This window comes from Phycomyces blakesleeanus (genome assembly GCF_001638985.1).
Source record: "Phycomyces blakesleeanus NRRL 1555(-) unplaced genomic scaffold PHYBLscaffold_14, whole genome shotgun sequence".
Classification (NCBI taxonomy): Eukaryota; Fungi; Mucoromycota; class Mucoromycetes; order Mucorales; family Phycomycetaceae; genus Phycomyces; species Phycomyces blakesleeanus.
The window spans coordinates 1,129,136-1,149,363 of record NW_017265147.1 but is presented as its reverse complement, the minus strand read 5'-3'; the positions used below and the strand labels follow the sequence as shown (position 1 = coordinate 1,149,363).

General features: G+C 36.3%; 6 protein-coding genes across 6 annotated transcripts; 3 read left to right on the top strand and 3 right to left on the bottom strand.

Annotated features, from left to right (window-relative positions):
• Nucleotides 1-644: 644 nt before the first annotated feature.
• On the bottom strand, nucleotides 645-2,506 carry PHYBLDRAFT_80022 (carbohydrate-binding module family 13 protein). The gene is made up of 7 exons (XM_018443539.1): nucleotides 2,348-2,506; nucleotides 2,152-2,230; nucleotides 2,027-2,089; nucleotides 1,657-1,712; nucleotides 1,180-1,547; nucleotides 985-1,114; nucleotides 645-920 (listed from the first exon to the last, which is right to left on the bottom strand). Exons 1-7 carry the CDS (start codon nucleotides 2,444-2,446, stop codon nucleotides 780-782), a joined length of 936 nt encoding a protein of 311 aa, XP_018290241.1. The 5' UTR covers nucleotides 2,447-2,506; the 3' UTR covers nucleotides 645-779.
• A 1,265-nt stretch (nucleotides 2,507-3,771) lies between these two features.
• PHYBLDRAFT_155727 (hypothetical protein) lies at nucleotides 3,772-6,433 on the bottom strand (the record flags this gene model as incomplete). The annotated part of the gene is made up of 6 exons (XM_018433430.1): nucleotides 3,772-5,028; nucleotides 5,191-5,319; nucleotides 5,476-5,643; nucleotides 5,712-5,929; nucleotides 6,012-6,123; nucleotides 6,248-6,433. The coding sequence occupies 6 exons, from the start codon at nucleotides 6,431-6,433 to the stop codon at nucleotides 3,772-3,774; spliced, it is 2,070 nt and encodes a 689-aa protein (XP_018290240.1).
• Nucleotides 6,434-7,669: 1,236 nt separating this feature from the next.
• PHYBLDRAFT_71209 (hypothetical protein) lies at nucleotides 7,670-8,663 on the top strand (the record flags this gene model as incomplete). The annotated part of the gene is made up of 5 exons (XM_018442427.1): nucleotides 7,670-7,785; nucleotides 7,868-7,983; nucleotides 8,073-8,193; nucleotides 8,391-8,463; nucleotides 8,607-8,663. 5 exons carry the CDS (start codon nucleotides 7,670-7,672, stop codon nucleotides 8,661-8,663), a joined length of 483 nt encoding a protein of 160 aa, XP_018290239.1.
• Nucleotides 8,664-8,861: 198 nt separating this feature from the next.
• Nucleotides 8,862-10,848, bottom strand: PHYBLDRAFT_11425 (hypothetical protein; the record flags this gene model as incomplete). The annotated part of the gene is made up of 7 exons (XM_018428379.1): nucleotides 8,862-9,382; nucleotides 9,492-9,543; nucleotides 9,631-9,693; nucleotides 9,824-10,070; nucleotides 10,158-10,350; nucleotides 10,474-10,621; nucleotides 10,744-10,848. Coding segments are annotated over 7 exons (1,329 nt in total), but the record flags the coding sequence as incomplete, so codon positions are not given.
• A 2,181-nt stretch (nucleotides 10,849-13,029) lies between these two features.
• Nucleotides 13,030-15,103, top strand: PHYBLDRAFT_71211 (hypothetical protein; the record flags this gene model as incomplete). Its single annotated transcript, XM_018442428.1, has 8 exons — nucleotides 13,030-13,109; nucleotides 13,177-13,293; nucleotides 13,453-13,573; nucleotides 13,652-13,814; nucleotides 13,921-14,077; nucleotides 14,188-14,465; nucleotides 14,560-14,680; nucleotides 14,767-15,103. The coding sequence occupies 8 exons, from the start codon at nucleotides 13,030-13,032 to the stop codon at nucleotides 15,101-15,103; spliced, it is 1,374 nt and encodes a 457-aa protein (XP_018290237.1).
• Nucleotides 15,104-15,675: 572 nt separating this feature from the next.
• PHYBLDRAFT_170092 (hypothetical protein) lies at nucleotides 15,676-20,209 on the top strand (the record flags this gene model as incomplete). The annotated part of the gene is made up of 9 exons (XM_018436251.1): nucleotides 15,676-16,038; nucleotides 16,124-16,160; nucleotides 16,274-16,391; nucleotides 16,476-18,042; nucleotides 18,152-18,614; nucleotides 18,752-19,402; nucleotides 19,575-19,787; nucleotides 19,856-20,046; nucleotides 20,162-20,209. The coding sequence occupies 9 exons, from the start codon at nucleotides 15,676-15,678 to the stop codon at nucleotides 20,207-20,209; spliced, it is 3,651 nt and encodes a 1,216-aa protein (XP_018290236.1).
• Nucleotides 20,210-20,228: the final 19 nt, after the last annotated feature.

Sequence of the window (20,228 nt, the reverse complement as noted above, 5' to 3'; positions counted from 1 at the left end):
GCTCCTATTTAAAATCCATATAAAGGAGTTACATTACAAGAGGTACGCACGGCCGTTTTGGCCATTTTTGGTTTTTTTAAGAACTGAAAATCTCAAACAATATTTTCAATATTTTTTCTTCTTTGGCATTAAATACATCCTCTTCAACGAGTAAGTTGCAATAGTCGGCTTTAATAGAATTTGTGTGCCTTTTCTTTGTGTGTGGGTGTGTCTGTAGGTGTGTGTGTGTTTTTTTTTTGGAAATCTGTCTTTGGTGGAATTTGTATTTCTATACATTTATAATAATAGAAAAAAAAAGAAAGAAGAGGTGTTCCAGAGAAGCGTCGTGCCCAAATAATCGCTGAATAGTTTCAACTCGATTTTATTTAATTTCATTCTTACAATAGAAAATAAGTGGTAAAGCAGTAATAATGATATTAACTATACAGTACAATTGTATTGTACTACATTGTTCCTTAAAAACAATGACAGTAAAAATAATGGTATTTGATAAATGAATTAATTAATGAAAGGCTTGTCTAACTCTAGAGTTGTTTGCTTAAGCTTTGCTCTAATTTTCCAGTTCATTTATATATTAAAAAAATAAATAAAGCAAAGCAAAACTGACTACAAGGATTTCCGCCTTTCTTTCATTATAACAGCTTGGTGTGTAAAGTATATGTACCGTTATTTGCTTATTTAATTTGGTTTATTTATTTTTTTACAGTTATTTTTTCTTTCTTTTTACCACAATAGAATGTTATCTATTTACTTAATAAAGACTTAATCAGACTCTAAGCTCAAACTCTGCCGTGCTTGGCCTCAAAGAGATTCTGAGCAGCAGATGCAGACATGCGTTGGAGAATGTTCTTCTTCTCGATCTTCTTTTCTTCATCATCGTCTTCCTCTTCAATACCACGCTCCTCATACAATTTAACCATCTATGTATAAGAGTCGGATAGTTAAATAGAGTATCAAAATGCAAATCGACTAATTTTTGCTTACCTCTGCTGCGGCCAAACTGGCCAACAACTTCTTGGTCATGCTGTGGTGAACCTCCTCACCAGCTTCTTCCTGGCGCTTCTCCCAAGCATGAACAGCAGCGAATGCAGCAGCACCGGCCAATAACTCGTGACTATATAACAATGGATTAATATATATATAAATAGATATATATATATATATATACAAAATATTTACCTCAGGCTGGCCTTCTTCTCAGTGTAAACCTTTTCATGTGCCTCCTCAAGATCGTGCTCTACAAGCATACCGTTCTTACGCTTATCCCAACCAGACCAGTTACCGAACCAGGATCTCAGACGAGCACGCTTGCTCTCATCTTCCTCTTCGTCATCCTCATCAATCTTGGGAGGGTCGCCGAGCTCAACGGACCAGTACTGGTGCAGGGGTTTCTTGCTGCTATCTTCAGAGATTCCCTTGCGCTTGTATACAATGACACGACCACCCTCAGCCACCTCGGCCTTGCGAATGTCAAACACAATGTTTTCGTTGTGCAGAGAGTAAATGAAACCCGTCTCTTCCTCGAAAGCAAATCTCTGGTCGTGAGCCTTTTGAAAAATTACCGCAATTTTTTTTTGAATGTGTTAGTTGATTGGTTGTTTCTTTAATATATATATATATATATATATATATATATATTTCTTTTGGTGTACTTACGGTATCCTCTTCCTTCATCTGGTCCAAGTAGAGGTGGTTTTCACCATTAAAGATAGCTAATACGTCCAACACAATAAAAAGCAGGAAAGATGATTAAGAGCCAATGTATATATATTATAATATGTTATTAGTTAGAATAAAATAGAATAAATGAATAAATGAATAAATGAATATAAAATCAAAAAGAAAAAAGACCGCTTCTGTTGCACAGACAAAGCTTGGACAAGATAGAAACATCAAAAGGTCTCGGAACTTCCGAGCTTTCGAGAGAGAAAACAAACGCAGTTTGTGTGCTGCGATTCTTTCATTCATTTTCTTTTTTTATGACAGCAACAATAACAATAGAATATGGGCTTTAAAGAAGACTTACCCATAAAGCTGGGGGATCTGTTGATATCCAATACAAGGCCCGTCATCTTGTTTGTCAAGAAACCTAAAGGTATTTTCATTAAATAAAAGTATATATATACAATTATTGATATACTATATAGTTACCGTTCTGATGGATCCAGAGCTGACTGTCACGTTCGGGAGACTTTGCCTGACGTTCTTTCATAATGATTCTTGCACCAGGCTACATTAATTTCAATATATATAAAACACGCTATAGTTAGTATATAGATCCTTGGATACAACAAGTGTATTTTGGTTTTGGTTTTCCGTGTTGCTTCTATTGGTATGATTATCTTACGCCAGCTTCGGTAGGGTTCTCGACATCAATAACCAAGTTGTTCAACTTGGAGATGATAAAGAAGTAACCAATAGGGAAAGCACTTTCACCGGCAGTCATGATTTATATGTGATATGTAATGTGTGTGAGTTTAAGTTTAAATTTGTTAAATAAACAAACAGAAACAAAGAGATGAAGAAGCAAGAAAAGTATTGGTCTTTACGATGCGCTTTATATGCCAAAAGTTCCAAAATTTTAAAATATGTATAATTTATATGTGATGGTTTTGCCTTGACATGGACCTGGCTGGACCTGGCTTGGCCTGGCTTGGTTTTATTTCTGGTGCTATTTTGGACCTTGTGTTCCCCCCCCCCCTAATTCAATTTTTCTGTACTACTTTAGTCGGATATTGTAAGTTAAAAAAAGAAAAGAGACCAGGGAAGAGCAGAAGAGCAAGAAGAGGACAAGGACGAGGATGAGAAGGTTATTTGTTCAATGTGCTTGTGCATCATTATCCCGTGATATTTGATACTTTACCATACAGCATAGTGCAGCATATTCTGATATTATACGACATGCTATAAATATGTAGTATTACAAGGTACTATGAAACAATCACTACAAAAGTATAGATGTATTTTCACTATATATAAAAGGCAATCTTTGGTCGTCTTGCACAAAACTGCCTTGATATTCTTTTTCTTACCATAAATAGACTTGTGTCCGTACAAAAATTAACTTGAATAAAATAAGAAATAGAAGAAAAAAAATCAAGAGTGATGCGCAATGACAAACGCAAAGAATAATAATTTATATTAATAATATATTAATAATATTACTACTACTGTTACATAAATGTAACAACCAAATATCCGCACATAAAATAATAAAACACGTCATTTGAGCACATTGTATTCGGTAGTTCGGGTATATGGTACATTGGACCGAAATAAAGCTTTTCTGCCCTGTCTACATTTTTCTATCTATTTATACAAGCAGGGAGGCAGACGTACACAATATTACAAATATCAAAACATCATATTTAATCATCAAGCATAATTTTGAATCTTTTTTTTTTTTTAAGAAAAAAATAGAATCAATATTTTGGGGCTTGTATCTGTATAAAGACACACACAAACACACACACATATATATATATATACACACATTAGTGAGGTATTCTACAAGAAAAGGTACCCAAAAGTACTGATTACGGCAATTGATAAACTTTATTTTTTATTAATTAATTTTGTTTCAAAAATATTTGGTATTTAAACTACAGACACAATAGAGATATGCTTATATAATATTAATAAAGTGCTGAACATCAATTTACAATTATTTAAAAGTTTAATTCAATTCAATGTATTTTATTTATTCAAATATCTTTCAAATGTCTAGAGTATAAAAATTTATTTATGAAAATCGACTACAGCTATCACCAATTATTCTTCTTCTTCATCTTCGTCTTCATCTTCAGACTCTAATCCAGCCGCTTCATCATCTTCTTCTTCATCATCTGCTTCTGACTTGCGTTCAATCAAAGGTTTGATGATACGTTGGAAGTAAGGGTGTTCGCCCTGAGGATTCGATCGCTTGACCTGATCAAAGTAGTGTTCATACACATTTCCATCTGCCCGGCCCAGCGGTGAGTTGATCATAAAGTCAGACAGGTTAAAGGAATCCACAAGAGGGATTGCCTGTTCACGCACAACCTTGCACAGTGCATTGGTCTTCTCCCGGATAAACTCAATCTGCTTTGGGCTAAAGTACTCGTATTGGAGGAATGCGCCTGCGTTTTCCTCAATTGTGTACAGACCGTACAGCAGTGACACGCTGTCCAAAACCAGCTTCAGATCATCGGATACCTTGGCCACACCATCCACAAACCGGTGATAAAGGTATCCAAAAGTGTGCAACTTGGCTGCGTAGAGACGGGACTGCGAGCACTCTTCATATGCATCGTCGGGCTTTTTACCTCTCGCCAAATGGGCCTCAAACTCCTTTGCCGCATTCTTGACCACATTGGCACAAACTACCTGCCATCCTTCAATAATAATCTCGGGCCGCAAAAGGTCTTCGAGCTCTTTTACTTGGCACTTTTTACCGATCAACTGGTCCAGTCTGTTGAGGTATCCGACACCAGGTGACAGCTTCTTACCCTTCATCGCCTCGCGGTAAGAGCTGATCAGGTACCGACCAGCCTGTAAGGTCAGGATTGTATTGTCGCCCTCCCAGGTGCACTGTACCGCAAAGTCCTGGTACATTCCTGCTAAACCAGTGTAGGCAGAGTATCCGTGACCACCGCACGCCTGTCGACACTGTTCGATTGTCTCGAGACAGTTCCAGGTGCAAAAGGCCTTGAGACCCGCACTGGTTGAGTGGGTTTCCTTGAGGGTCTCCATGACCTCGTCCAGATCGCTATCTCCGGGCTTTGCATTCTCGAGTCGCTGCATCATTTCGTTGTACATGGTAGTCATTTCGGATCCTGTAAAAAGCATGGCAAATGTCTGGGCCAGGAGCGGCATCAGGCGGCGCTGATGGATAGGGTAGTCTAGCAACTTTGTCTCGATCGTAGAATCTGAGCTAGAGAACTGGCGGCGGACAGCAGCGTAACGGATCGCAATAGCAAGTGCTTTTTTGGACACATTACCGCTGTCTACTACCATGGCAACTCTACCTTGAAGAAGAGCGCCATAAGTCTAGGTAATATATGTATGTATTTATTTGAGTATGAGTGAATAGATTAATAAGTGTGGGAGTATGGGAGTGTGTATATTAGATTCCCACGATTTATAATGATATACCCTTATTTTTCTCTTTAAAAAAGAAAATCAAATCAAATCAAATAACAATCAACTCACCAATTGCTGAAGCTTGGGCTCCTTGACTGCACCAGAGCGAGAAACCTTTGTGTGTTTCATCAACATGTTTCCTCTAGGAATCCGTACATTTGTGAACTGGATCCAGCCATTGTCGATACCATCTCTTCCCTAAGAAAAAAAAAAGTATTTGAAATTCTTTGGTTAGTAACAATAATAATTGTCACACACTAAATACACACGTCTAAGGAGTAAACACACACACACACGCACATACGCATTCGATATTCTGCCTTTGTTTTCTTCCTATCTATCTGTTTTACTTGCCATCTTTTTTCCAATGTCACCAATATTGACACCAGGCATACAGGCATATGTCTTTGGATCTCTGAGCTGTACTACAAAGCACTTTGTACCGTAGCATTTTCCGTTAACCATCAATTGTGCAAACACCGTAGAATGTGTGGCACTATGCGCAGCACCGCCGATCCACCACTAATAAAAAAAGAGATATATAAGTAATATGTTTTTGTGCCTTATATATATATGTGTGTGTTGTTTACCTTTGTGGCAGTGAGTGTGGGAGTGTGGATAATAAATTGGTCAGAAGCTTCATCAAATGTAGCAGTCGTCTCGAGACCGGGCACATTTGATCCGTGGCCGAGCTCAGTCATGGCAAAACAGCCGACCAATCCATTTAGTGACAAAGCACCCTTTTCAAACCAGTATCCCAGCTGTCCAGGAGTAGCATTGCTCTGAAGTGCGCCGATAAACAACCCGTCTGTATACATGAGTTAGTAAATAATTAATAAATTACTTTAGTAACCATGGTTATCATTAAAATAAAAATAAAGTCAACCTACAATGAACACCAAAACGAGTCCAGAAACCTGGATCAAGCATACTGACGACCTCCATTCTCTTTCTGAATTGATCGACTGGTTCATTTTGAAGGTGGTGCAACAGACTGCTAAACTAATGTTGTGTATTGTGTAAAGATTTAGCTTATAGATCAACTACTTGGTTTTCATTCTTTTCATTCTTTTGTGTATAATTTGGAAGTCCAATGAAAACAAAGAAATGTTTCGTATAAATTTACCTTTTGCATGGTGCGCTCACGGAGTTCATCCTTTGAAATGTCGTGGATATCATGCATTTTGAAGAGAGGATCTCTTTCAAGCTCAAGCATCATGCGCTCTTTGAGTTCCGTAACTTTCTTTCCGCCGTCAAGTAAGTAGGTCAATTCACGGATATCAAAGGCTGCCTTTGCACGTTCCTGGTCCATGCTTGCTACTGGACTAAGTACGTAAATAAATCAAAATGTTAAATATATGTATGTGTATAGGTATGTTGTGTATTACTCGACAGCTTTTGCATGTACTTGGGCAGGAGTGAGGTGTTGTTGAACAGCCTTAAGTCTATTATGTGCAGAAGCCATCGTTTGTTTGTTTGTTTTTAATAGAAGAAAGAATTGAAATTAAAATTGAATATGTATAAAGAAAGAGAAAGAAAGAGAGAAAAAGGGGGGGTTGAAGTAAAGGATAAGAAAATTTGAATATATATAAATATTTATATGGCATACAGCAGAAAATCTGAATTTTATTTGACCCTTTTTTTTTGGAATATTTTGTACTCACCAAAAAAAGAAAGAGTAGAGGTTTATTTGAATATGATTGGCTAAAAAGAGCCACTGACATCACAACTGAAGATGAAAGTTAAATAGACAGAGAGAAAAAAATACGAAATTCTATCTTCACATGTTGGGGCATGCCTTTATTACAGTGTTTCTTCCTTCACGTGGCCTACATCATATTTTCTCCACAAAAAAAGAAGTTGGATAATATTAAGCCGAAATGACCCAAAAACGGATAATTTCTTTTTAGTATATTATATAAAGACTAGATTGACCAGCAGAAACCTCTAAGCTTATTTGTACTGTACTGTACTGTACTGTACTTGATTGATTGAATTGAACACCATCTACTAAATAGATCAATATATCTTGGACACAATTACACCCACACATATCTATCCAATCAAACTAACATCAAACATCTGGATATATTGTACATCGTATCACAGAACAATCTTGATGGCACTACACACTTGATCTATCACGTAAAAATAGTGTGTTTTATAAAGATCAGTAACAAGAAGATGTATCATATGTGTACAAAAAAGGATTACTCAGAGACTCCAAAGTCTGCAAGGAATAAAATAAAATAAAATATATAAAAAAAAAGCCAAAAGAGAGAAAATCAGACAAAGGGATTCACTAAACTCCGAATGACAGCATAAAGACACTGTAAATTAGGAACCATATGAACCACTTGCAATCAATCTACATATATACAAAACACGCATAGGCTTACACTTACCCTTACATATTATTATTATTTTCATTAAAGTGTCATTTACCTTAATCACATGACTAGCTTGGTCTTTTCTGTGACCTCTTGAACTTATTTAGCTCGCACTGTCAAAAACATAAATAAAATAACTAGATCAACCAACAAACAGTATGCAACCAAATAAGAAGCAAAAAACTCATCATGACACCATTGTTGAATTCAAACGCTCAATCAAACCAAAATCTCGCTTACTTCTCACACCTGATGTACCTTTAATATTTGGCAGGTCAGCTACACTCCAAATAAAACCAATAAAGCCAGTAAATAGATAAATAAAAATTGAATTATTCACAAATATATGACCTTAGTTATGTCAAAGTCATACTCCATACTACATGTCTATTGGCTTTATTGACATTATTCTTTGGAATCTACATGGCAGTCTCAAAAGAAATAAACGAGAGATTTGACCAAGATGTCAAATGTAAGTATACTTTATATTGACTTTTACAATATCAATAATGATATTAATAATGTCTTGCCAAAATAAAATTGATAATTTTATTCTTCAAGTTCTTGAAAATGTCATTAGTGTATGTAGGCAGAAGTATACTGGAAATCACTGTTCACACCCAGACTTGGCTCCATTTCTTAAACCTTACTGTAATGAATGGAAACAATATCCTTTATATACGTACATATAAACCAATTATTCCATTCAATTTCTTCCTTGTAATTCTATCCTTCACTCTCAATATTTTTATATTTTTTTTACATGTGCAGAACGAGACCCTGCAATGATAGGAAGGTAACTGATTTAACAAACCACGATATTGTCAATGATTTTTGTTTGCACTAAATCGAATTTGAAATTAATTTGAAACAAAATAGAGCAAAGATAGCTACCCGTATATTCGGCGAATTGGTCAATGGCCTGGTTGAATCCCTGACACTGAAATCCATGGTGAGTTTATCCTAATTACATAAAAGCTACAAAACGATTTTTTTTTTTACTTTTTCTTAATACTGCTACTGCCTTTATCGCTACTACTGCTTCAATTATAATCGTTCATCTTCTTTTTACTCTATTTTTTTTTGCATTTTTAGATTGGTATATGTCTACTGGCCTTTGGATCCTTTATGCTTTCATCTCTTGCTTTTTAGATTTAAACGCATGCACCCCATAGCACACGTATAAAGACATATAAATTGGCTTGTTTTCCTTGTTTTATTTATTTATTTATTTTTCGAAAAAAGAGAAAGAGAGAAAGAGAGAAAATAGATCTTTTACAATAAGATAATGTATATTTAAAACTTGAATTCCTTTTTCTTTGAATCCTTCTTGCTATCTTGTGTCTTCATCTTCTTGGCTTGTCGGCTGGCATGTTCTGCATACAGATCAGACAAATCCTCGCTACCTGCACCAACTGGCAATTTGGCTCTCATTTCTGCATCATACTTGGCTCTCATTGTAGACTCATCAAGACCACTCTCCAATTCACTTGGGTCAATCGTCACATCCACATTATCACCCATCTTGCGTTTTGATGATCTGACAGCTGTGGTGGGTGCAGTCACGGGCTTCTCGACTGTAGACAGATCATACCCGTGCTGAGATCCCATAAATCCTGTAATGTTCTTGGGCATCTCTGGCAAGACCTGGTACAATTGTTTTGGTGCCTCATCCTCCTCTTGTTTTCTGACATCCTTTCGAAGCTCAATAAAGTCTGGTGTCTCCAAACCAGAAGCAACAGATGCCATACCAGAAGGTGTTTCCAATCCCTCCTTAATTGTATCGTCCTGTGCCGTTGATTCTGTGCCATTGTCATCTCCTCCTTCTTCCTCCTCGTCCTCATCCTCATCATCCTCTTCCTCTTCAAATTCTATATTTTGTTAATTTTTTTTTAGAAATACAAAAAATTAAGTAAAGACATTAAATACATATATATATATATATATTGTTTTCTATCGTGGTTGTATTTATCTTCTTACCTTCATCTGATTCGAGTTCACCCCATAGTTTTCTATCAATTGGTTCGACGACCTAGGTAATCATGAAATAATAAGTATTTGTCACCCAGCATTATAAACTCGCATTATTATTTTCTACTATTAATAACGATAAACGTACCTCTGGTGGCAAATCATCTTGTTGAGTGACGCCAAATACATCACCATACAATGGGCGGTTGTACTAGAAGCATAAAATGATGTTTGTTAGCAATATCTATTGAATATACCCCTTTTAACTCTCTGTATATATATATATTTAACGAATAAGATAAAGATAAAGTAATACTGATACTGGTACTGATAGTACTTACTTCATCTACTGGAGGTCTTCCCCATCCTCCTGGATGGTATCCCCACTGACCACCTTCTGGAATCGGAGCATTCAAGCCAGCAATCTTTAAACTAGGGTAACTTGGTGGTGGACCATATCGTTGCATGTTAATCAGCCATGGGGGTGGTGCAAGAGGAGGCATGTTGAGGGCTGTCTTGAGTTCTTCTGAAAGCTGCCCAGGTTTCTTTTCTTTAAGTTTTGTTTCGAATTCTTTTCCTTCATAGTACCTAATAAACCAATCAATCCATATCAATCCACAAGTTTCATTATTGGTTTCTGCAAATTAATAAAGAATAAATTGATATTCTACTGACAGTTCACCATGAAGAGACAGTTTTGGCTTCGTTTGGAATCTAAAGAAAGCATCGTGGAGCTTCTGATAATCAATATCCAATTTTCCCATCTTGGGAGCAACACGTTCTCTCATCTTGCTCTTTAGTTTTGCTGCGTCTTCCTTCTCCTTTACAGCCTCTCGCATCTCCATGATACCAGTATCCTTAATGAAGTCTAAACAGTAATTCAAAAATTCATTTTTACATCAACCAAGTATTCTCTCTCTCTCTTTTCCTTCTTGTATTTAATCTTTTCTATTACTATTAATTGATATTAGTATCTTTCACAATTTCGTACCAGGAAGTTCCCATGGCGGCTTTTCAATACCACGTTTTCCTTGAAGATACTTTCGCTTCTGACTCCAGTGTGCGGGTACAGGTACAGTGTTACGATAAGCCTTCAAATTTACTAGCAGTTTTGGGTCTGAAGCTGTAACATCCCACCACTTTAACGATAAAAGAGCAATATTTTTTTTTAGTTTACAAACTACACACACACACAGACTAATGCAATCCTTGCTTGTGGATGTTTTTTTTTTCGTTTTGTCTTCTTGTATTAATTTTATACCTCAACTGCTTCTGGCTTCTTCACCAGTTGCTTGAGTTCAGCCACAGTCAAACGCTGCATCTTCTTCATCTTCTTTTTTGACAGTGCCTGTTCAGCTTCCTTTTCTGCCTTTTCTGCCTTTTCTGCCTTTTCTTCATCATCCTCATCTTCTTCGACCTTTACACCTTCTTCTTCTTCTTCTTGTTTGATAGCCTCTACAACTCCCTCCTAAAATTTCAGCATAAACAAAACGAAATAGTATATTAGCAATCGATAAATCAAGTAAATGAATAAATAACTCTCTCCTCCTCATTTTTCCTCGTTCAAGGTACCGATTCTTGTTTTCTTTCTTCTTTCTTTCTCTTAGTGTCAGATTCTCTGATTCACCCCATACAAGTACAAGAAATAACCACAGAGACAGCATAGCAATACTAATAATAATGATGTTTACCTCGACTTCATCTTCTTTTCCTGTCTGGAAGTGCTTAAAGACATCACTCAGTTGTTGTAGTACATCTTCATCAACATTGTCCATTCCCGACATGTTCTTCAACTCGGAATAGTCAACAGGCTGAACAACATATTCAATCTCTACATCGTCTAATGCTTCGTCCTTGGGTTGGATCTGTTGAAGGCTCTAAATAAATAAATAAATTTTCAACAGAAAATGCGATTAGTTTATTTGCCCCTTATTTGCTTTTTAGATCTAGAAAGAAAGAAATGAAGAAATATAGAAGAGAAAATAAACATGTTTCGAATAATTTCGAATTTATACATGAATTCAAACAAGAGATGTATTTGATTTGTCTTTTTCTTTCACGATTTAAGGGCGTTTGTGTAGGTTTTCAGGTGTACGCGTGTAGTCTACATGTAAAGTGTATGTGTGTGCTTTTCTCTCTTTCTTTCTTTCTTTCTTTCTTTCTATAACACTAATATCGATCATGCTTTTTTTTTTTCGATTGATTGATCGATTGTTTTTTTTTTATCTTTCTAGTTTTTTTATTATTATTTATTTTACTACTTACAGCCTTTCTTTTGGCTTCTTCTTCTTCACGTTGTTTTTTACTCTTCTTTTTGTTTCGCTTTCTCAACTTAAGATCTTTTCTTTTCGCGTCCGATTGGGTCGATTGTGAATCAGAAGCATGATTATCATTTGTGGAAATCGTCTCCTGTGTGCTATCCTTGGTGACAGCAGCAACCATATTGTTTAATTTTCAATGATGCTGGTTGTGTTTAAAGTCGTAGTCGTGTTAGTGACGAAAGAGGCGAGAGAAAAAGAAAGAATGAATAAAGGTAAAATAGAAAAGGGTAAAGAAATTGAAATTGAAATTAAAATATATAATATATAATATAAATATATCAAAAATCAGATAGACAGATAATGAGTACGAGGGAGGGAGGGAGAAAATTTGGCTCTATATTTTCTATTGCGAGTATTCCTTGACCACCCGTCTAATTTACTATAAATGTGTGTGCCTATGGGTGTCTGTGTCTGTCTATAGTGTGTGTGTGTGTGTATGTGCACAAACCAAAAAAAAAAAAAAAAAAAAGTGTTGTAATTTCCAAAAATGACGCGAAAACAAAGTCACATAAGCCTATTGGAGGTAAAGAGCAACTCATTTATACTATATTGATTTTAGGGACACGATATATATTTTTCTGTATACCCGATACTAAAGCTTAGAAGAAGAAAAATCAATTAATCTAAAAACAGTTGTATTTATATAAAAAGGGCTACTTGATTATGTCTGTAGAATTACATTCTTATGTTATCTTCTTAATCCTTTTCTATAAATGTCTGATTAAAATAACCTGCGTAATAATCCACTTTGTTAATATTTCTCTTTCACATATAATTATATATATATATTATATATTTAAAAGATAAACATACGAATATGCGTCTTAATTAATTTGTGAAAGGCCCACTATTAAAAAAACAGTATAATACAGCTTACTTATTGAAGTGGACATATAAGACTTTAGGGAAGAAGCAGTTTTACGATTTAAGAATGAATATGATTGATTCCAAACAGCATTTGAAATTTCCACTCACAAAAAGAATACAAGTTTTACCATCAAGGGAAAGCTATAGATGTTTTTACGGTCACGCCAAAAAACATTCGAGGGTAAATATTATTATTTTTATATTAATTGATGAAACCCCCCTATTTTATTTTTATTTTATATATATATATATTTTTTTAAATTCTATTCTATTTTAACTTCAAAATAAAACAGATCAATCCAAGACATTATTTTTTTTCCTGCATCAAAGAAAAATAATAATAATAATAAGGAATCATAATGAAGCCTACAAAGATTCCTTGCTGTAAATGCAAGACTGAACTTGCTACAGTTCTAATTCGTCATGCCTATTACTGCAAGTACGAACTTTATCTAAAAACATACCAGACATGAAGACACAAAGAAATAATCTCATTTCAACGTTAGAGTCTGCTTTACATTCGTCTTTGTGGGAAAATACCGATCGATTATCACCAAATCACGATCAATTTCCCGAAACAAAGGAAAAGTTCTTTTGGCATGCTCAGGAGGGCCATCGTCACTGTAAGATTTGGTGTTTGTACTTCTTTTGACATTGATATGGGAGTAGCATAATCACAACCGTAGTCATTATAATTGTCATTGAATTTACGCCCTAACGTCTTTTTATTTATTTACTCACATATTATATTAATCTTAATATACCTATGTTTATTTGAATAGGGCTATGCTTAACTTAACACACGAATTCAGACGAGTTGAACCTCATGAAAAAAAGAAGGTGCAGATACTTGGTCCTACTGTGATATGTCATTTGGATGAGTCAACAATATTTGAGGAACAGGTAAAGTAAACTATCAAGTACAAAAATCTTTAAAAAAAAATTCATGGTCTTCTTATCATGAAAAATTATGCTATACAGAAAGATACACTTGGAAAACTTCAAAAATTGATGAAAGAGAAATACCCTGATGTTCCCTTTGTGTCCAATCGCTTAGAAGATGTATTTAGTGATGAATTCAGCGACAATCACCATATCGACAAGTCATTAAAATCAGTGACAGAATTTGGAAATATCGGTTATGGTTAGTAGACAAAAAAGAGGATGTAAAAATGAAATGAATAGGAATTAAAGAGATACAATTGTCCTGTTATTATTATTATTATTATTATTCTGTCCTGTTTTTTTAGAGCATTACGTTCAATTGATCCAAGAAACTCCTGATAAAACCAGCCCTGCCGATCGATTGAAGCATTTGTTTGCCAACATTAACAAAAATACATCAAAGGAAGACTTGCATTGGCACATCAAATTTGCTATGCTAGTTTCTATCGCACGACGTGAAGGGTAAGTTTTTTCCTTCTTCTTTAGGTATTGAAGATGTCTATGTGCCTTCTATTCTAAAATTTAACTAATTAGCAAACCTTTTTCTTTTTTTATATTTATTTATTTTTTAGATGCTCATATATATTCATGGCTGACTCCTCTACCCGCCAGGCTATAAAGATGATTTCTATGACAAGTAAAGGTCGTGGATACAGCATACCTATGGATGTTGGAGCTGAGAACAACGCAAGCTTTAAAGATCTGGTGATTATGCGACCTATGAAGGATATGCTGGCGAAAGAAATTGCGCTTTACAATCGATACTATGGGCTAGATGCTCATGTAATTGCCCCTACTCAATGGGGAACTAGAATGGCCGCAAAGACTTCTATCGACAGATTAACAGAAGGTAAACCCTCGTCTTCTAACATAAGTCTCGGCTGGGTATCTGTTTGAAAAAGAAAGAAAAAATTAAAACTAAATTTTTAAAAAAAAATATCTAGAGTTTATTACTACATTGGATCGCGATTTCCCTTCAACTGTTAGCACTGTCTCACGTACAGCCTCTAAACTGACACCTTCGAGCGATGTGGATCTGAGCAGACGGTGTGCAATTTGCTTAATGTAAGTAAACCAAATGTACCTAACAAAATCATACGATGTGCATGTATTAAGGAAAGAGTTGTATATATACGTGTGCCAATCTACAGGCCCCATCAATCAAAGATTAATGAGTGGCGAAAGAGAATCACAGTAACAACACCACAAGGAGGATCCCTTGAGCCTGATGTTACCAAATCATGTGGAACAACTGAAGAGGGTGGATGTTGCGGTGGTGGTAGCGGTGGTGGCTGCGATAGCTCTAAAAGTGGAATTGATATGAATGAGTATCTATGCTACAGCTGTCAAGTTGATCTCAAGGACTACAAGGAAGCAGCAATAGAATCCTTGCCTCCATATGTCACACACATTATCGATGAAAAGGAAAGACAGGAACGCTTGAGAGAACAAATAGAGGAGTTTCTTTTGAGTGATGATGAAGAATAGAGTAAATAAAATAATACACAATGACATCTTATTATATTGTATTCAGTTTTGCTTGGTATATCTGTTTGTATGTGTTTGTGTGAGTGTAAGGATGTGCTCTAAATGCAGTGAATTATAGTGCAACCTTTTTAATTAAAGATGTTCAAGGAGTATGATGCCAATAATAATAATAAAGTTAATAATGGTTCAATAATCGGTTTAATGTTCCTTTAATTTTTATTTTATTTTTAAAAATAAAATAAAAATTAAAGGTACCGCGGAGATTAATTCTTCTACCAACACAATTAATCATTTTTTTTGTTTTTATCTCTGTCGTCACAAGTCTAATAGACACCCACGCGTATAAAAAGGTAAGGAAAAAAAACGCGTAGGTGAATTACTCTTTAGATTATCAACATTCTTACTTATATACATATATATATATATATTTAAGCATATATACATACTCCTTCGATTGATACCGTTTTCAATATAAATATATATATATAGATATATATATATGTATATTTTATATATATAATTATATATATATAAGCATATACACATATAGTTTTGATTAAAACATTTCAACGATGTCAGAACCAATTCCGATCAGACGATTAGTCCCAAGACCACTAGACTCGTCAATACCCGTTGCTCATAATCGAGCCCTCATCCCATCTAATCGTGTTCCATTTCCAACGCAACGCATATATGCAGTCTCTGCTTTTGTCCTTCTCCAAACTATAAAAGCATATGATATTTTCATTACCTATACGGCATCCTATCCTGAACAATATAGTGGATTTATGCTGAAATGGTGGCTTTTCGATGTAGCATATCTAATCGCCTTGTGGATTGTAAAGATCCCATGGTTACAGTTCAGTACGTTCAAAACTATATTACTCTCATTAAGTATCATGGCCCTGGATGCTGTAATCTTCGAGATCCCTGTAGTAAGTGAGGCACACTTCTTGAGAATTCTATTTATTTACTATGCTGTCTGAAAATGTTTCGGTTGTTGCGTCTTGTTTTTTTTAGATGGCAATTATAACTACTTTATTCAGTGTTACGTATGGTAAATTATAATTATTACTATTACTTGTTTTATTTTATTATGCAAGAAGAGTCCATCAACCGAGACAAATATTTGTGTTTATATATATATATATACCTAATAATTAACTGTAGGTGAGATGTTTGGTGAACAGCTCGGAGCCTCGAAAGCAAAGATGGTGAATGTTAAAGAGGTTGTATCAAAATCACCTCATATTCTCGGTCAACATATTGTTCACTTTCTTCCATACGGGTAAACAAAACAAAGCACAATATATACACGCATACTATTTATATTAACATATTGCTTAATTAAACTTTTCATTTATCTATTTAGAACCGCAAAATTGAACTACCAAGACGAAGTATACTGCCTGGCTCCAGAAGATATTGGACATAAATATATACACATTCCGGTTATGCTCAACAACACTATCCCGAAAAAGGTAATCCTGTCCCGGATGGATTTTGACCAAAAGGCACACCGAGCTATGCATATCGAAGGAAAAGACTTGTACCGAGCAACAGAAGTCGGACAAGAGAAGAAAGGTGTCGAACTATATTACATTCGGGTACAGAAACCCGGTGTCTATAAAATTGAGAGCATTGTGAGCCAAGACGGATCAGATGTGCGACTTTACAACAGACAGGCATATGTGTTCACTTGTCCAACTGCCCAATTGGTTCCAAAGCCACGATATGACTACTGTAGTGGGGAAAAGGAAAGACTTCAGATTCGTATCGAAGGTGTTCCTCCGTTCAAGGTGACATATATAAGACGTGTTGGAGGAGACGTCAAAGTGCGCACTGTGGACAGAGTCCAGCCCGATAATTTCGACTCTCCACTGATGAAAATTTCTGGTGGATTAAAAGCCGCAGATCCAACGTTTTTCCAACCTCAGGCACATTCAGACTACAGCTGGGCAACCAAGCAGCGGGTCTCTGTTGATCTAGACCTAATCTTTGAAAATGCAGTCAGACACGAGTTTACTGTCATAAGTATCATTGATGGTGCAGGCAATGAAGTGAAGCTTGGAGAATCGGTTAAGCAGATCTTTGATGTACACGCTCACCCAACTGTTCAGTTTGGATGCAGCCCCACTAACCCAGTCCAACTTCTCATTGGCGCCGAGAAAGTTAAAATCCCACTCAAACTGGAAGGTTCTCCTGATTGGAATGTCACTTACCAATTTACACCCGAAAATGATCCTAGCAAACCTCAAGAGCCACAAACAAAATTAGTTAGTCTGGATCAATTCAGCCTCGATGCTTCTTCAACCGGTGAATACAGGCTTTTGAATGTAGTTGATAAATACTGCAAGGGAAATATACTATTTCCCTCTACATGTCAGGTTGTCCAACCACCTTTACCATATGCTCTTGTCCGCCACGACTCGATTCCGTCAGATTGTGCACCAAACAGCGAGATTGGCATGCGATTCATTGTAGAACTCAAGGGTGCTCCTCCATTCCACCTGGAGTACAAAGTATTGAAACAGACTCCCAATGGTCCAACTGTTGTTGAGCACAAAAGAGAGAAGGTTGACCAGTCCCGTCATATTTTCACGTACATGCCTGTTAACAGTGGTGAATACATCTACGAATTCACTTCTCTTGATGATGCAATCTACAAGAGACAAGATCCAAAAATCAAACCCATCAAGCAGATTGTACACCCTCAACCAAGCGCAAAGTTCTCTAAATCAGTCCATGGAAATAATATGCTGCGTACCTGCATTGGTGATGATATCAATCTTGACGTCGAACTGACCGGAACTGGTCCTTTCACACTCTTCTGGAAATTCGGAAAGCAGGCTTACTCTGAAGTTGTCGACAGTAACAAACACACAATCAATATTCCCCACATAGACAAACCTGGAAAATATGTTGTTTCTTTAGAAAAGGTAAAACAAAAACAAAAACAGTAACAGTAACAGTGACCCCAAGAAACCAATCATAATTAACATATTTTTTAAACTTAACTTTTCTGGTTTTTTTTTGGTCATGATGTAGATTCAAGATTCAAATAATTGTGTCAAGGAACTAGAGGCACGCGACGTAGTAATTGATGTCCGTAAAGATCGTCCCACTGCATCATTCTATGCGGATAGCATCAAGGGTACTACAGTGGAGGTTACTGAAGGCACGGTTGTCAAACTTCCCTTGCGTTTGACAGGTGAGGGACCTTGGAAGGTTACATATCGTAATGTGGAATTGGACGGACCTGATTATCGTTCTACGGTTGCATATTCACCCAACGAACCCCTGCCGGTACGCGAGGCTGGTCACTACGAACTTCTCAGTGTGGAAGATTCGATTTGTCAGGGTACTGTATTCCGACCAGACTATTTCATTGAGTGGGCTAGCCGACCTACGCTGTCTATTCCTAATGATCGTAAGGATGTGGAACAAGGTGGTTATATACATCCTCCTGTTTGTAAAGGCACTGGAGATGCACTTGATTTGCAGTTCAATGGTAAGAAGAGAAGAGCTTGATCCCCTAAAAAAGCAGGACTATTTGACTACTGAATCAAAATTATTCTAACCGATTTTCTGTGTTTGTGGTGATTTTTCTTTTTTATTATTACTATTATTTTTCTATTATTTTTGTAGGCCATGCTCCTTATTTTGCATTCTACAATCGTTTCCTGATACCTACCGGAAGTAATACTAGAGAGTTTATTGGTAAAGATAGAATTAGCTCTGGCCTGTCGAGAAGCCACCTTCCTCTTAATACCCAAAGAAGCGGCAACTACACATACGAATTCTTCCAACTTTCGGATCAGCGATACAGCGAGCCTCTTACGATTGCTCCATTGATTGTGACCCACGAAGTGTATGAGAACCCTACCATAAGATTTGGTCCCAATCGAAACGATATGAATCTGTGTGTTGGAGAGAAACTTGATACTGTGGATCCTCCTATCTGGATATTGTTAACGGGAGAAGCTCCCTTTACTATCACTCTGGCGTTGAAACACCAGTCGACCCCACATCACAAAATACAGAAGATTGAAAACATTATGGAGAACAAGTATGAGCTTAAGTTGCCTATCGATGCTGAGAATCCTGGAAAATACATCATTGAGCTCGTGAGTGTGTCCGATTCGCATGGCTGTACTGGAATGGCACCCAAACTGGATGCAACAATGCAGATCGAAGCCCTTGATATCCCTGTAATAACCCCTGTTGAGACTTGTCCTGATGTTTGTGTTGGTGAAACAGTTAAATTCAGTTTGACAGGACGTCCTCCGTTTACAATCGGTAAGGAAATAAAGAAAATAATATTAACGATAATACTAGTGGGAGTGCTCTTATTATTATCCCATTTACTCGTGGATGGTATACTGTGGGCCTGTGTTTCTATATACTGTGAATTAACCCCACCTTCTTCTACCATTATTATCATTACGCATTGTGTGTATGTATTTAAAAGCTTACGAATTCAACGGTCATATTGAGACTGTCAAGAGTACTACTTCATCCTTCACCATGCTTGCTGACGCACCCGGAAACTTGACAGTGGTCTCTATTGGTGATCAACGCAACCAATGTCGTTCATTCCCCAATGATGTTACCAAATTCTTCCATGAGATTCCTCGCTCTCTCATCAGTGGTGGAAAGGAAATTATTGAGAGCATTAATGAAGGTAAGGAAAAAAAACAGAGTATAGTATTGATAAGCTGCTAAATCACCTGTGTCTGTGCATTGTTGTAGGTGATATGGTTCAGGCTGTGGTAGATCTTGTGGGTACACCGCCATTCAACTTTGAATGGCAAAGAAGTGAATTGATCTGGAATATCAAAACAAACAAGCACCATAAGGGCCGTGTACTTGAGAAACACTATGTTGAAAATGTTGAAGACTACCGCTACTACATTAATACATCCACTGAGGGCATCATAGAAGTAAGTGCTACAAACCGTTTCTTTATTTTTCTGTATGGATTTGATGGATAGAAGAAGGAGACCGAGATAACTTAAACTAATTAAATCAAATTGATGTCTTTAAAATGTACAATAGATTACCAGCATCAAAGATCGTTTCTGTCAATATCCTCGGATAGCATAAGAAGAAGAAAATGTTTAAA

Coding starts and splice junctions, on each gene's coding strand:
- PHYBLDRAFT_80022 (XM_018443539.1), bottom strand. CDS start 2,446: ATGACTGCCGGTGAAAGTGCTTTCCCTATTGGTTACTTCTTTATCATC. Junction 2,090..2,151: donor GCTCTGGATCCATCAGAACG/GTAACTATATAG, acceptor AAATACCTTTAG/GTTTCTTGACAAACAAGATG. Junction 1,548..1,656: donor AGATGAAGGAAGAGGATACC/GTAAGTACACCA, acceptor ATTTTTCAAAAG/GCTCACGACCAGAGATTTGC.